At 46.7% G+C, this 14,382-nt stretch overlaps 1 protein-coding gene across 1 annotated transcript in view; it reads right to left on the bottom strand.

Moving 5' to 3' along the window:
- Window positions 1–5,011: 5,011 nt before the first annotated feature.
- phrf1 (PHD and ring finger domains 1) overlaps window positions 5,012–14,382 on the bottom strand; it is a gene marked incomplete at its 5' end in the record, with an annotated part of 30,205 nt that continues 20,834 nt past the window's right edge. The window contains 3 exons of the mRNA XM_080544625.1: window positions 5,012–6,128; window positions 7,091–7,219; window positions 8,186–8,284. Of these exons, the coding sequence (XP_080400751.1) occupies window positions 5,961–6,128; window positions 7,091–7,219; window positions 8,186–8,284 (396 nt within the window). The 3' untranslated portion in view covers window positions 5,012–5,960. The remainder of the gene's footprint in view (window positions 6,129–7,090; window positions 7,220–8,185; window positions 8,285–14,382) is intronic.

Below are 14,382 nucleotides of genomic sequence, written 5' to 3'. Positions count from 1 at the left end.
ACCACATCGAAGGTATCCTACCACTGCCGTTGTGCACTTGAGCAAGGCACTTAACCAACGGCACCAGGGGTGACTCACAGGGGCTGACCCTGTGCCCAGAGCTCTGTTCTCCCTGGGAGTGTGTGTGTGTGTGCAAAAATTATAATTTCCTCTCAGGGATCAAGTATACTATATCTTCTTCTAATCCATGTTAGTCCACTGGAAATTTCTTGAACCCAGAAATGGTGATTCATATGAACTTTTATGATTGAAATGTCATCTATAGGCCTAGTGGATGAAATTCAACTTGGTTGCTGAAAGTTGCATGTTGGGCAATTTGAGTAATTAGCATATTATGCAAATTTAACACTGAACTGGAAATGGCAATCATTTTGCTTCTAGTTAACTTAAAAAGGTGATCGTCGAAGTCCATGTTTGTGATGTCCAGAAAGTCATCTACTACCATGGCGCAGTCATGCAACCTTTCCTCATTAGCATAATTTGCATAAATTATGTGTAAATTAGGTCAAAATCAGGAAATGGCTTCATCATCATCTCTCCTCACTCCCTTCAGCCTCCTCCTCTTCTTTGTCTTCATGTATTGTGAATGGGTCGCAGCAGTGGACCTCACCGCCTTCACACTTGCAATACTCTGTGCAACTGAGACTTTTGAGACAGCATGACAGCTGCAGGTTATTTGGGTGCAAGCCTTCAATGCGGGGTGGGCAAGACATACGTTTGTCCTGCCCAGAGCCACCCCCAGCCTTGCTTGGCACTAAATAACTTAATTGATACTGTTTTATTAGGCTGATAGTCTCTGCCTTTATCTCTCTGATAAGGATTTATGAGGCGCTATACATTGCAACACAGCATAGAAACACATTGGGATCAAGAGGTTTGGGGCTGTGGCCCCTGGCCAAGTTACACCAAAGACATAAAGTGCCAACAGCTCTAAAGATGGGACCCAATGCCTCTGCTCAATCAATGTAAACACCACATAGAACACTCAGCACTCTGGTGAGTGTTCCAGAATTCTTTGGCAGTTTGTGAGTTAACCAATTAAATGGCTTGTTAGAGGGAAACAGGCTGTGAGGAATAAAAGGTTTCACTGAGCTAGGGAATGTACACGTGAACACAAATTTACAGACTTTCTGTGTTCATCTATCCACCACTCTGCTGCAACAAACAGACTCTGTCAGATACTGTAGCTGCCATGACTGGCCTTTAGTTTACTGCCCAGTTTTACTGTAGGTAATCAACCTCCTTTTAATTACTGCCAGGCCTTGACTACTGGCAGTAATTATATAAAAGTTGTTCTGTGATACCAGAGGAATGGGTCAGTTTGATAATTAAAATAAGTCTTTCTAGGTCAAAGTGGATGTGATATCCTGTTTAATACTTACCTGAATATTTTCAATGACAGATTTCAATACTAAGAGAATGTCTTTGGAAATACTTCAGGAAATACAGTTATTTTGGATTTTAAGGATCAAACAGTAGAGATTCTCAACTTTTGTTGTCGATGGTATTTGTGTGCATATTGGTTTCACCATTCAGAATTTACACCACTTTTTATGTGTGGTCCCCCTATTTCAGGATACACAAACCTACCACATTGCTTGCAATCACTCTGGTCCATGATAATATTCATTTTATCTGTCCACAGTAGCCTACCTTGTTGTAGACATCTGCAGGCTTTTAAGGTACTTTTTAGCAAACTGTACCTGACCATCCTTTTTGAGCATAACTAGGTGGTTTGCACCTTGCAGAGAAGTGTCTGTAGTGTGGCTCATGACGTATTCTGCAGATGGTAGTCTCTGCCACATTCACACCTACATTCTGCCATGTTCCTGATCTGTGGGACAGTTGTGTTAGGGGTTTTCTTAATTATGGTGAGCAAGCTTTGTTCATCCACCGTGGAAGCCTGTTTGCGATAGCTGAGCTCATCAGTGCTTTTGTTTCTTTTGAAAGATTTTCCAAACTGTTGATGTTGGCATGCCTAAGGTTTTGGCTGTTTCTGATAATTGTTTCCGATTTTCCAGCCTTATAATGGTTTCCTTGACTTTCATTGTCCTCATGTTTACAGACACCAATAGCAAACTCCAACAGCAAATCCAGAACCTAGAATCAATACTGCTTTGAAAGCTCCCTTATGCCAGCACAAACCATGTGACAGAACACACCTGACTTACCAAGAACACCTGTCAAGCCAATTGTCCCATGACTTTTGGGTACCCTGAAATATATAATTTGTTATATTATAATAATTCTGCATTAAAAAAGTGTTGTAATTTCTGTACACAAATACCATCATATTAAAGTTTTGAATCTCTACTTAAACCTCATAGAGGTCCCAACCTTTGGAGTGTAGAGCCAAAAGAAGAGAAAAATGCTTCACTGTCCCGTTACTTACACCGGGCAATGTAGTTGATTTTGCATTCATTGGGTCGTTTCTCAACAGTCAATCAGAGAGACAGCAAAGACAAATGTTAACAGTATATTTTATTATTAAATACAAAAAAACTATTTACAATGAATTGTGTGGAAGCTCTAGTACCATACAGGAGGTCTGCAGTTTCATACAGTACAGGCAGCTTGTTTACACAGTTGACAGGTGTTCCAGACAGGTGTTCCAGACAGGTGTTAGACAGCTGCTGGGGGAAAAAGGAGGAGACAACCCCCCCCCCCCCCCTCTCCATTGTCTCAGTTACACCATAAAACAAAGTCTCAAAAGTCTTTCCTTCATTTCATGTCTTCAATCCTCACCTCCTTCTCATGACCCATTGGTGCAAAGTCTACCAATGAGAAGAAAGACTTTTGAGACTCGGCCCCTTGGCTCAAACACCACAGCAGAATAGGCGAACATTAGTCACAGGGGAGGCTAGTGGAGGTAGAAATCGGAGGACAGAGGCTCATTGTAGTGCATGGAATGGAATGAGGAATGGTATCAAATATCGAGTTTGACAGCATTCCTGATCGGTTCCATGCATTCCAGTCCTCCAATTTCTACCTCCACCAGCCTCCCCATGCATACCCATGTCTCACCAGCGGTTTGAGAGGTACAGTAATAGTCATGTCCTGTTCTACTAAGGTCATTTTTTCCAACATGGTTGCCCATTCAATCACATTGCCTCCTCTTAAACCAAGTTAGCAGAATACGTCAATTAGATTCTGACAACTTTTACTTACTTTTATTCTTATTGTTTACTGTATTGTCATTGTGCCTTCCCTTGTTGAAACACTAACCCTACATGACCAAGTAAGTGAAGAGAAAAACAAACAAAAAAACTAACTTAACACATTAGAACTCCAGAACATGTTTGCCATGCCATACCCAATCCAGCCAGACAGGGTCCACAGTCCACAGCCCCAACCCACCTCTTCACTCCACAGATCAGCCGCCAGTGGAGGCTGGTGGAGGAAGAAATCGGAGGACTGGCTCATTGTAATAAATGGAAGGGTATCCGTTTGATACCATTCCTCAATTCCATGCATTACATTGAGCCCATCCTCCGATTTCTACCTCCACAGATCCCGGCTCAACTGATTGCAGACAGTATGAGCACGTTTTTTCAAGCACTTTTCAACAAAGCTCAAAACTTTCAGAAGATAAGGACGGCATGATTTGCATTTGGTACAATACCCAAACCGTTACTTGATGACATGTGTGCAACAAGCTTGCAACGAAAAATGTATGTTGACATTTAAAAAAAAGAAACAAGGCTAGTAGTTTGTTATCTACAGTATATGTGGCAAAGTACAAAACCATGCTGATATGAGTATCAAAGTAGTAAGAGTTATTGCACGTTTTATTCAACTGGAAAATAAGTTCTGCAATCAGCCAAAATCTTCCACAGATAAAGTAAGCACCAAGTAGAATACAAAGGGTGAAACACGTTCTGTGCTTGAAGGTCAGAGGTTGGTCATTCATCCATCCATCCATCCATCCATCCATTCATTCATCCATCCATCCATTCATTCATTCATTCATTCATTCATTCATTCATCATTCGGGCTGCAAGACCATGACTGTGTTTGCGACCAGCTGGCTCTTACAACGTAAAGGCCACTTGATACTACATCTACTATAAAATAATAGTTCATTGAAAATGAAGAGAAGAGAAGAACAGAGAAATGGTTGACGATGGTAGGGCTTTCATTAAACTTCAGAAGTACTGGCGCAACCACGGGTAGAAATCAGATTTCTACCTCCACCAGCCTCCCCTGCTCAACTGGCATCCTCCAGGGCAGCTGCTAGCGTTCACAGGTCCGTGGCACACAACTGATCGTCCTTGATCGATCTCGATCAGGTATCAATCAAAAGCTGATTGAACAACCGAAGAGTCGGTTGATAAACTGAGAAGTGCAGTCTCTTAGACAGTTTTAACCCGGTGAGTAGCCAATGGGTGAGATATCAATGACACTTCAGGAGGGTATTCCATCAACGTCGCTAAAGGACAATCCAGGCTTACTTTTGATAAATCCCGCGAGACTCATGAGACTTATGAAAATAAGCCTGGATTTTCCTTTAGCAACGTTGATGGAATAGCCCCCAGATCAAGCCAATGATTGAGAAACTTGCACTGACATGACGTCAACAGAAACGTCGTGAGAAAACGTGGGGAGTCTTGACTGGACACGAGTACCAGTACGGAGGCCACTCACAGTCACATCACTCCATGGCCAACGAGTACATCACACCCACAAACAAAATCACAGAGGCAGTTCAAAAAATACAGCAAATCAAACAAAAACAAAACAAAGAACTCTTCACAATCAAAATAATTCCCGGTATCGGCAATTAACTCAACTTCTAAAGGGCGTACATTTTATAACCTATTTACACCAAAATCTAAAATCAGATTATCTTTTTTGCCTGTTTTATTTTTCTTTCTTTTATTATTTTTCTACAAAAAATTTCCTCATGGTGACATCCTTGTTGAATTAATGACGGCATGTGCCTCTCCACACCTCAAAACCAGGACTTCAGCCTCTGATAACTACCTGCCATGATACATGATAACTACCTGCCATGATACATATCTAAAAGCCAAAACAGCTGCTTCTAACTCATTTAACCTGTAGAAGCAGCAGCAGCTTCACATATTAACTCAGGTCCTCCTGATTAGAGGGTGTGTATCTGAGCTGGGGAGGCTAGTGGAGGTAGAAATCAGAGGACGGGGGCTCATTGTAGGCTAATACATGGGTTGGAATGAGTTTTGATACTCATTCCTCATTCCTCATTCCGTTCCATGCATTACAATATCTCGTCCTCTAATTTCTACCTCCACCGGCCTCCCCCTGTATCTGAGACCTGTCTCTTTAAGACAGAGTTGAGTAAACGTCTCACGCTGAGCTTTCAGGACTGTGGTAAGAGACATGAGAGCAGGCCGGGCGATCCTTTTACAACACACTGGCGTTAAACTGGGTAAACTGAGCTCCTACACACATACATAACATAATATCATAACAGATACTCTGTAGTGGCGGTCAACGTGGACATGCTAGCCCTACACTGATTTGAAGACATTTCAACATTCTTTGAAACAAAAAGGTCTCCTCTCTGAAATGTGTGGGACAGTGGTCAACTATAGACAAAATGTGACAACTTAATATCCATCCCCTCCCTCCCTCCCCCAACACACACACATGCTTATGCTTGTGCGCGCACACAGACACACACAGAGTTGAGTAAACACACACACACACCAAACCAATCAACAAAAGAAGAGCATCTGGAGGGAGGGGAGACAGTGGAGGTAGACACCGTTCCTCATTCCGTTCCATGCATTACAATGAACCCCGTCCTGCAATTTCTACCTCCACCAGCCTCCCTTAGAGACATACATGATATACAGTATATGAAATGATAACAGAGGCACACACAAACAACAGAAGTAGAGTATGACTGAGTCTCTGGCGATGGCGGGGGCGCTGGAGGAAGGCGGGGGGGAGTGACTGTTCTTGTCGTTTATTCCTCCTCAGGGGGTCTCGGGGTCCCCCGTTCCCTCATTCTCTGTCTCCTCCTGACTCTTCCCTTCATCCTCTTCCCTCCTGTGTTTGCGGCCGTGTTTGTACCTGTCCACGTAGGCCTTCACCAGGTTGGCCACCTTCACCGGGTTGATCTCCCCACTCTTGCTGTGGCACACCTGCAAAGACAACGCTTCTGAAGGTTATATGAGCCCCCTCCTCCGATTTCTACCTCCACCAGCCTCCCCTGCTATGTCTAGTCCACGATGAAGGTTGTGAGAACAAAAGGTGATGTTTTTCCTTTCAAGGATTCAAGTAAATGCTGTATTTTCCTATTGAAAGAGTGACCAACACATTCTTCTGCATACAGTAGAAACAACATGATGACTAATGATGAGCTATACCTTGTTGTAAATTGCTTTGGATAAAGCAGAGTGCGAATTATACAATGGCAATCGGGGGTGTCACCTTGTTGTTGCCGTGGTGATGGGGGGGGGGGGGGGGGGAGGTAATAATCAGTAGATACTGGTTTTTGCACAGCGTAGCTCAGCACTCAGCAATATAGCAGTGAGCTATATAAATATATTGCGTCATATATAAATGTTCCGACCCCCCCGACCGGTTGTTTTTACCTCTTTTGGGGGGGTTCAAGTCTTTCCCCCCCCCCCCCCCCCCCAGATTTTATCCCCTTTTTCACCCAATTTGGTAGCCAATTGAACCCAACCTAGCATCCAATTATCCCCTGCCTATTGCGTAGGATCCGCCGCACGACCCCGTGGCCGGCAGTCCCAGAGGAGGGCGCCAGGCAGACTAGCTGACTGGCTCCTCGAGCCCAGTACCGTTACTCCAGCACCAGACGGGGGCGGTGTTGCGCGACGGATCCTTGTCCGGAACTACTCCTATACCGCCCTCGGGAGCGGCCGCCCAATATGTCGCTCCCCGTGTGTGCCCCAGCCATATCCGGATCTGGCGAGCTGGGATACGATCCCAGTCCCCGGTGGGCAACTTGCACTAGTGGCCAGTGCTTAGACCGCTACACCACCGCGGGGCACTCAAGTCTTAATTAGGGGGGTCAGACCCCCCAAACCCTCCCGTACATTGAACCATGGGATAAAGGCGTTAAAATGTAAACATGTAGCACCTTTTGGACGGCCTTGCGTACGATCTCCTTGTATTCATCCTTGGTGATGTCTCTCTTCTGGTAGAAGGGCTTGATGGCCAGCTTCACCTCCTCTATGGCTCGCTCCTGCATGTGAAGCTTCTTCATGAACTGTGGGAAGGAGGGAGGGAGGGAGAGAGGGAGAGAGGGAAGGAGGGGGGGGGGAGAAGGGAGGGAGAAAGGATGGAGGGAAGGAGGGAGAGAGGGAGGGAGTACGGGAAGGAGCGAAGGAGGAAAGGATGGAGGGAAGGTGGAAAGGATGGAGGGAGGGAGGGAAGGTGGGAGGGTCTGTCAATACACTCATCATTCTAACGCAGCAATTCCCAAACTTGGAGTCGGTCCCATCCCCTGATTTCAAATTGGGGTTCCCTTAGAAAATCTAACTAACCTCTATGATTTTGATAAATAAGACGCACACATTCGTATTTTTGTACGAAGACAAACAATGTCTGTGCATTGTGCATCTGTAGCCTATATGGGAATGTTTTTTGGGGGGGGGGGTTCAAATCCAACCAATTAGAGCAGCGTTTCCCAAACTGTGGGGCGCGCCCCCCTAGTGGGGCGCGGGGGTACTGCAGGGGGGCGCAGAAATAATATGGGAGGGGATTATATATTTTTTAAATATGTAAAAGACATTTTCTACATTTAAGATTCAAACTTCAGATATCTAGGGCAAAGCTATAGAAACTAATTTCCTGTTGTAAACACACAATGAAACCAGTTTCTCTACTTGAAGCTTGACATTGGCTAGACAACAGACACATTTAAATGATTACAAAGACCTGATTGCTCTCTTTTCTCCCGAGATGGACCAAGCCATCTAGAGCAGTTTTTGACTTTTGTGTTTCCCCAGACCCAGTACTCTAAGACCAGACTAAACCAGTTTGTGGCTATTGTGTTCCTTTTTCACCTTTGTGTAACAATACAATGAATTGTATCAATCTAGGTGGGGACCGGGTTAGGGGGGGCTCGAAAATATTTCCAATTACCCAAGGGGGGCCTGATTGAAAAAGTTTGGGAACCGCTGAATTAGAGCATCTTTTAGGCGATTAGAATCCAAGCCAAACATAGTCTTACTATGTTGTTCCTTAATGGTTCCGCGCCCCCCTCCTCCGAGTCCTCCACCTGCCCAGGGTGTGACAACCCGGCTGGGGGCAGGGTGTCTGAGGAGGCAGCCTGTGGAGAAAGAGAGACAGGTGGTTACACTAGGGTCAGAGAGAGAGACAGGTATAGACACTAGGGTCAGAGAGAGAGAGAGAGACAGGTGTAGACACTAAGGTCAGAGAGAGAGACAGGTGTAGACACTAGGGTCAGAGAGAGAGAGACAGGTGTAGACACTAGGGTCAGAGAGAGAGAGACAGGTATAGACACTAGGGTCAGAGAGAGAGAGACAGGTATAGACACTAGGGTCAGAGAGAGAGAGACAGGTATAGACACTAGGGTCAGAGAGAGAGAGACAGGTGTAGACACTAGGGTCAGAGAGACAGACAGGTATAGACACTAGGGTCAGAGAGAGAGACAGGTATAGACACTAGGGTCAGAGAGAGAGACAGGTGTAGACACTAGGGTCAGAGAGAGAGAGACAGGTATAGACACTAGGGTCAGAGAGAGAGACAGGTATAGACACTAGGGTCAGAGAGAGAGAGACAGGTGTAGACACTAGGGTCAGAGAGAGAGAGACAGGTATAGACACTAGGGTCAGAGAGAGAGAGAGACAGGTATAGACACTAGGGTCAGAGAGAGAGAGACAGGTATAGACACTAGGGTCAGAGAGAGAGACAGGTATAGACACTAGGGTCAGAGAGAGAGACAGGTATAGACACTAGGGTCAGAGAGAGAGAGACAGGTGTAGACACTAGGGTCAGAGAGAGAGACAGGTATAGACACTAGGGTCAGAGAGAGAGAGACAGGTGTAGACACTAGGGTCAGAGAGAGACAGGTGTAGACACTAGGGTCAGAGAGAGAGAGACAGGTATAGACACTAGGGTCAGAGAGAGAGAGACAGGTATAGACACTAGGGTCAGAGAGAGAGACAGGTATAGACACTAGGGTCAGAGAGAGAGACAGGTATAGACACTAGGGTCAGAGAGAGAGAGACAGGTGTAGACACTAGGGTCAGAGAGAGAGACAGGTATAGACACTAGGGTCAGAGAGAGAGAGACAGGTGTAGACACTAGGGTCAGAGAGAGAGAGACAGGTATAGACACTAGGGTCAGAGAGAGAGAGACAGGTATAGACACTAGGGTCAGAGAGAGAGAGACAGGTATAGACACTAGGGTCAGAGAGAGAGAGACAGGTGTAGACACTAGGGTCAGAGAGAGAGAGAGAGGTGGTTACACTAGGGTCAGAGAGAGAGAGAGACAGGTATAGACACTAGGGTCAGAGAGAGAGAGACAGGTGTAGACACTAGGGTCAGAGAGAGAGAGAGAGGTGGTTACACTAGGGTCAGAGAGAGAGAGACAGGTGTAGACACTAGGGTCAGAGAGAGAGAGACAGGTATAGACACTAGGGTCAGAGAGAGAGAGACAGGTGTAGACACTAGGGTCAGAGAGAGAGAGACAGGTATAGACACTAGGGTCAGAGAGAGAGAGACAGGTATAGACACTAGGGTCAGAGAGAGAGACAGGTATAGACACTAGGGTCAGAGAGAGAGAGACAGGTATAGACACTAGGGTCAGAGAGAGAGAGAGAGACAGGTATAGACACTAGGGTCAGAGAGAGAGAGACAGGTGTAGACACTAGGGTCAGAGAGACAGACAGGTGTAGACACTAGGGTCAGAGAGAGAGACAGGTGTAGACACTAAGGTCAGAGAGAGAGAGACAGGTATAGACACTAAGGTCAGAGAGAGAGAGAGACAGGTATAGACACTAGGGTCAGAGAGAGAGAGAGACAGGTATAGACACTAGGGTCAGAGAGAGAGACAGACAGGTATAGACACTAGGGTCAGAGAGAGAGACAGGTATAGACACTAGGGTCAGAGAGAGAGAGACAGGTATAGACACTAGGGTCAGAGAGAGAGAGACAGGTGTAGACACTAGGGTCAGAGAGAGACAGGTATAGACACTAAGGTCAGAGAGAGAGAGACAGGTATGGACACTAAGGTCAGAGAGAGAGACAGGTATAGACACTAGGGTCAGAGAGAGAGACAGGTATAGACACTAGGGTCAGAGAGAGAGACAGGTGTAGACACTAGGGTCAGAGAGAGAGACAGGTGTAGACACTAGGGTCAGAGAGAGAGACAGGTATAGACACTAGGGTCAGAGAGAGAGAGACAGGTGTAGACACTAGGGTCAGAGAGAGAGAGACAGGTATAGACACTAGGGTCAGAGAGAGAGAGAGACAGGTATAGACACTAGGGTCAGAGAGAGAGACAGGTGTAGACACTAGGGTCAGAGAGAGAGAGACAGGTATAGACACTAAGGTCAGAGAGAGAGAGACAGGTATAGACACTAGGGTCAGAGAGAGAGACAGGTGTAGACACTAGGGTCAGAGAGAGAGAGAGGTATAGACACTAGGGTCAGAGAGAGAGAGACAGGTGTAGACACTAGGGTCAGAGAGAGAGAGACAGGTATAGACACTAGGGTCAGAGAGAGAGAGACAGGTATAGACACTAGGGTCAGAGAGACAGACAGGTGTAGACACTAGGGTCAGAGAGAGAGAGACAGGTATAGACACTAGGGTCAGAGAGACAGACAGGTGTAGACACTAGGGTCAGAGAGAGAGACAGGTGTAGACACTAGGGTCAGAGAGAGAGAGACAGGTGTAGACACTAGGGTCAGAGAGAGAGACAGGTGTAGACACTAGGGTCAGAGAGAGACAGGTATAGACACTAGGGTCAGAGAGAGAGAGACAGGTGTAGACACTAGGGTCAGAGAGAGAGACAGGTGTAGACACTAGGGTCAGAGAGAGAGACAGGTGTAGACACTAGGGTCAGAGAGAGAGAGACAGGTATAGACACTAGGGTCAGAGAGAGACAGACAGGTATAGACACTAGGGTCAGAGAGAGAGACAGGTATAGACACTAGGGTCAGAGAGAGAGACAGGTATAGACACTAAGGTCAGAGAGAGACAGACAGGTGTAGACACTAGGGTCAGAGAGAGAGAGACAGGTATAGACACTAGGGTCAGAGAGAGAGAGACAGGTGTAGACACTAGGGTCAGAGAGAGAGACAGGTATAGACACTAGGGTCAGAGAGAGAGACAGGTGTAGACACTAGGGTCAGAGAGAGAGAGACAGGTGTAGACACTAGGGTCAGAGAGACAGACAGGTGTAGACACTAGGGTCAGAGAGAGAGACAGGTATAGACACTAGGGTCAGAGAGAGAGACAGGTGTAGACACTAGGGTCAGAGAGAGAGAGAGACAGGTGGTTACACTAGGGTCAGAGAGAGAGAGACAGGTATAGACACTAAGGTCAGAGAGAGAGACAGGTGTAGACACTAGGGTCAGAGAGAGAGAGAGAGACAGGTGGTTACACTAGGGTCAGAGAGAGAGAGACAGGTATAGACACTAAGGTCAGAGAGACAGACAGGTATAGACACTAGGGTCAGAGAGAGAGACAGGTATAGACACTAGGGTCAGAGAGAGAGACAGGTATAGACACTAGGGTCAGAGAGAGAGAGACAGGTGTAGACACTAGGGTCAGAGAGAGAGAGAGAGGTGGTTACACTAGGGTCAGAGAGAGAGAGACAGGTGTAGACACTAGGGTCAGAGAGAGAGAGACAGGTATAGACACTAGGGTCAGAGAGAGAGAGACAGGTGTAGACACTAGGGTCAGAGAGAGAGAGACAGGTATAGACACTAGGGTCAGAGAGAGAGAGACAGGTATAGACACTAGGGTCAGAGAGAGAGACAGGTATAGACACTAGGGTCAGAGAGAGAGACAGGTATAGACACTAGGGTCAGAGAGAGAGACAGGTGTAGACACTAGGGTCAGAGAGAGAGAGAGACAGGTATAGACACTAGGGTCAGAGAGAGAGAGACAGGTATAGACACTAGGGTCAGAGAGAGAGAGACAGGTATAGACACTAGGGTCAGAGAGAGAGAGACAGGTATAGACACTAGGGTCAGAGAGAGAGAGACAGGTATAGACACTAGGGTCAGAGAGAGACAGGTGTAGACACTAGGGTCAGAGAGAGAGAGACAGGTATAGACACTAGGGTCAGAGAGAGAGAGAGACAGGTATAGACACTAGGGTCAGAGAGAGAGAGAGACAGGTATAGACACTAGGGTCAGAGAGAGAGAGAGACAGGTATAGACACTAGGGTCAGAGAGAGAGAGAGACAGGTATAGACACTAGGGTCAGAGAGAGACAGGTGTAGACACTAGGGTCAGAGAGAGAGAGACAGGTATAGACACTAGGGTCAGAGAGAGAGACAGGTGTAGATACTAGGGTCAGAGAGACAGAGAGAGAGACAGGTATAGACACTAAGGTCAGAGAGAGAGACAGGTGTAGACACTAGGGTCAGAGAGAGAGACAGGTGTAGACACTAGGGTCAGAGAGAGACAGGTATAGACACTAGGGTCAGAGAGAGAGACAGGTATAGACACTAGGGTCAGAGAGAGAGACAGGTGTAGACACTAGGGTCAGAGAGAGAGACAGGTGTAGACACTAGGGTCAGAGAGAGAGAGACAGGTGTAGACACTAGGGCCAGAGAGAGAGACAGGTATAGACACTAGGGTCAGAGAGACAGACAGGTGGTTACACTAGGGTCAGAGAGACAGACAGGTGTAGACACTAGGGTCAGAGAGAGAGACAGGTGTAGACACTAGGGTCAGAGAGAGAGAGACAGGTATAGACACTAGGGTCAGAGAGAGAGAGAGAGACAGGTATAGACACTAAGGTCAGAGAGAGAGAGAGAGAGACAGGTATAGACACTAGGGTCAGAGAGAGAGAGAGAGACAGGTGGAGACACCAGGGTCAGAGAGAGAGAGACAGGTATAGACACTAGGGTCAGAGAGAGAGACAGGTATAGACACTAGGGTCAGAGAGAGAGAGACAGGTATAGACACTAGGGTCAGAGAGAGAGAGAGAGACAGGTATAGACACTAGGGTCAGAGAGAGAGAGACAGGTATAGACACTAGGGTCAGAGAGAGAGACAGGTATAGACACTAGGGTCAGAGAGAGAGAGAGAGACAGGTATAGACAGTAGGGTCAGAGAGAGAGAGACAGGTATAGACACTAGGGTCAGAGAGAGAGAGACAGGTATAGACACTAGGGTCAGAGAGAGAGAGAGAGACAGGTATAGACACTAGGGTCAGAGAGAGAGACAGGTATAGACACTAGGGTCAGAGAGAGAGAGACAGGTATAGACACTAAGGTCAGAGAGAGAGACAGGTATATACACTAGGGTCAGAGAGAGAGAGACAGGTATAGACACTAGGGTCAGAGAGAGAGAGACAGGTATATACACTAGGGTCAGAGAGAGAGAGACAGGTATAGACACTAAGGTCAGAGAGAGAGACAGGTATAGACACTAGGGTCAGAGAGAGAGAGACAGGTGTAGACACTAGGGTCAGAGAGAGAGACAGGTATAGACACTAAGGTCAGAGAGACAGACAGGTATAGACACTAGGGTCAGAGAGAGAGACAGACAGGTGTAGACACTAGGGTCAGAGAGAGAGACAGGTGTTGACACTAGGGTCAGAGAGAGAGACAGGTGTAGACACTAGGGTCAGAGAGAGAGAGACATGTATAGACACTAGGGTCAGAGAGAGAGAGAGACAGGTGTAGACACTAGGGTCAGAGAGAGAGAGACAGGTGTAGACACTAAGGTCAGAGAGGGAGAGAGACAGGTGTAGACACTAGGGTCAGAGAGAGAGAGAGACAGGTATAGACACTAGGGTCAGAGAGAGAGAGAGACAGGTATAGACACTAGGGTCAGAGAGAGAGAGAGAGAGACAGGTATAGACACTAGGGTCAGAGAGAGAGAGAGACAGGTGTAGACACTAGGGTCAGAGAGAGAGAGACAGGTGTAGACACTAGGGTCAGAGAGAGAGACAGGTATAGACACTAAGGTCAGAGAGAGACAGACAGGTGTAGACACTAGGGTCAGAGAGAGAGAGACAGGTGTAGACACTAAGGTCAGAGAGAGAGACCGGTGTAGACACTAGGGTCAGAGAGAGAGAGAGACAGGTGTAGACACTAGGGTCAGAGAGAGAGAGACAGGTGTAGACACTAGGGTCAGAGAGAGAGACAGGTATAGACACTAGGGTCAGAGAGAGAGACAGGTGTATAGACACTAGGGTCAGAGAGAGACAGGTGTAGACACTA

Source organism: Nansenia antarctica (assembly GCF_963989245.1).
Source record: "Nansenia antarctica genome assembly, chromosome: 14".
NCBI classification, from domain to species: domain Eukaryota; kingdom Metazoa; phylum Chordata; class Actinopteri; order Argentiniformes; family Microstomatidae; genus Nansenia; species Nansenia antarctica.
Note: the sequence above shows the minus strand (reverse complement) of the source record. Positions and strands in the feature narration are given on the sequence as shown.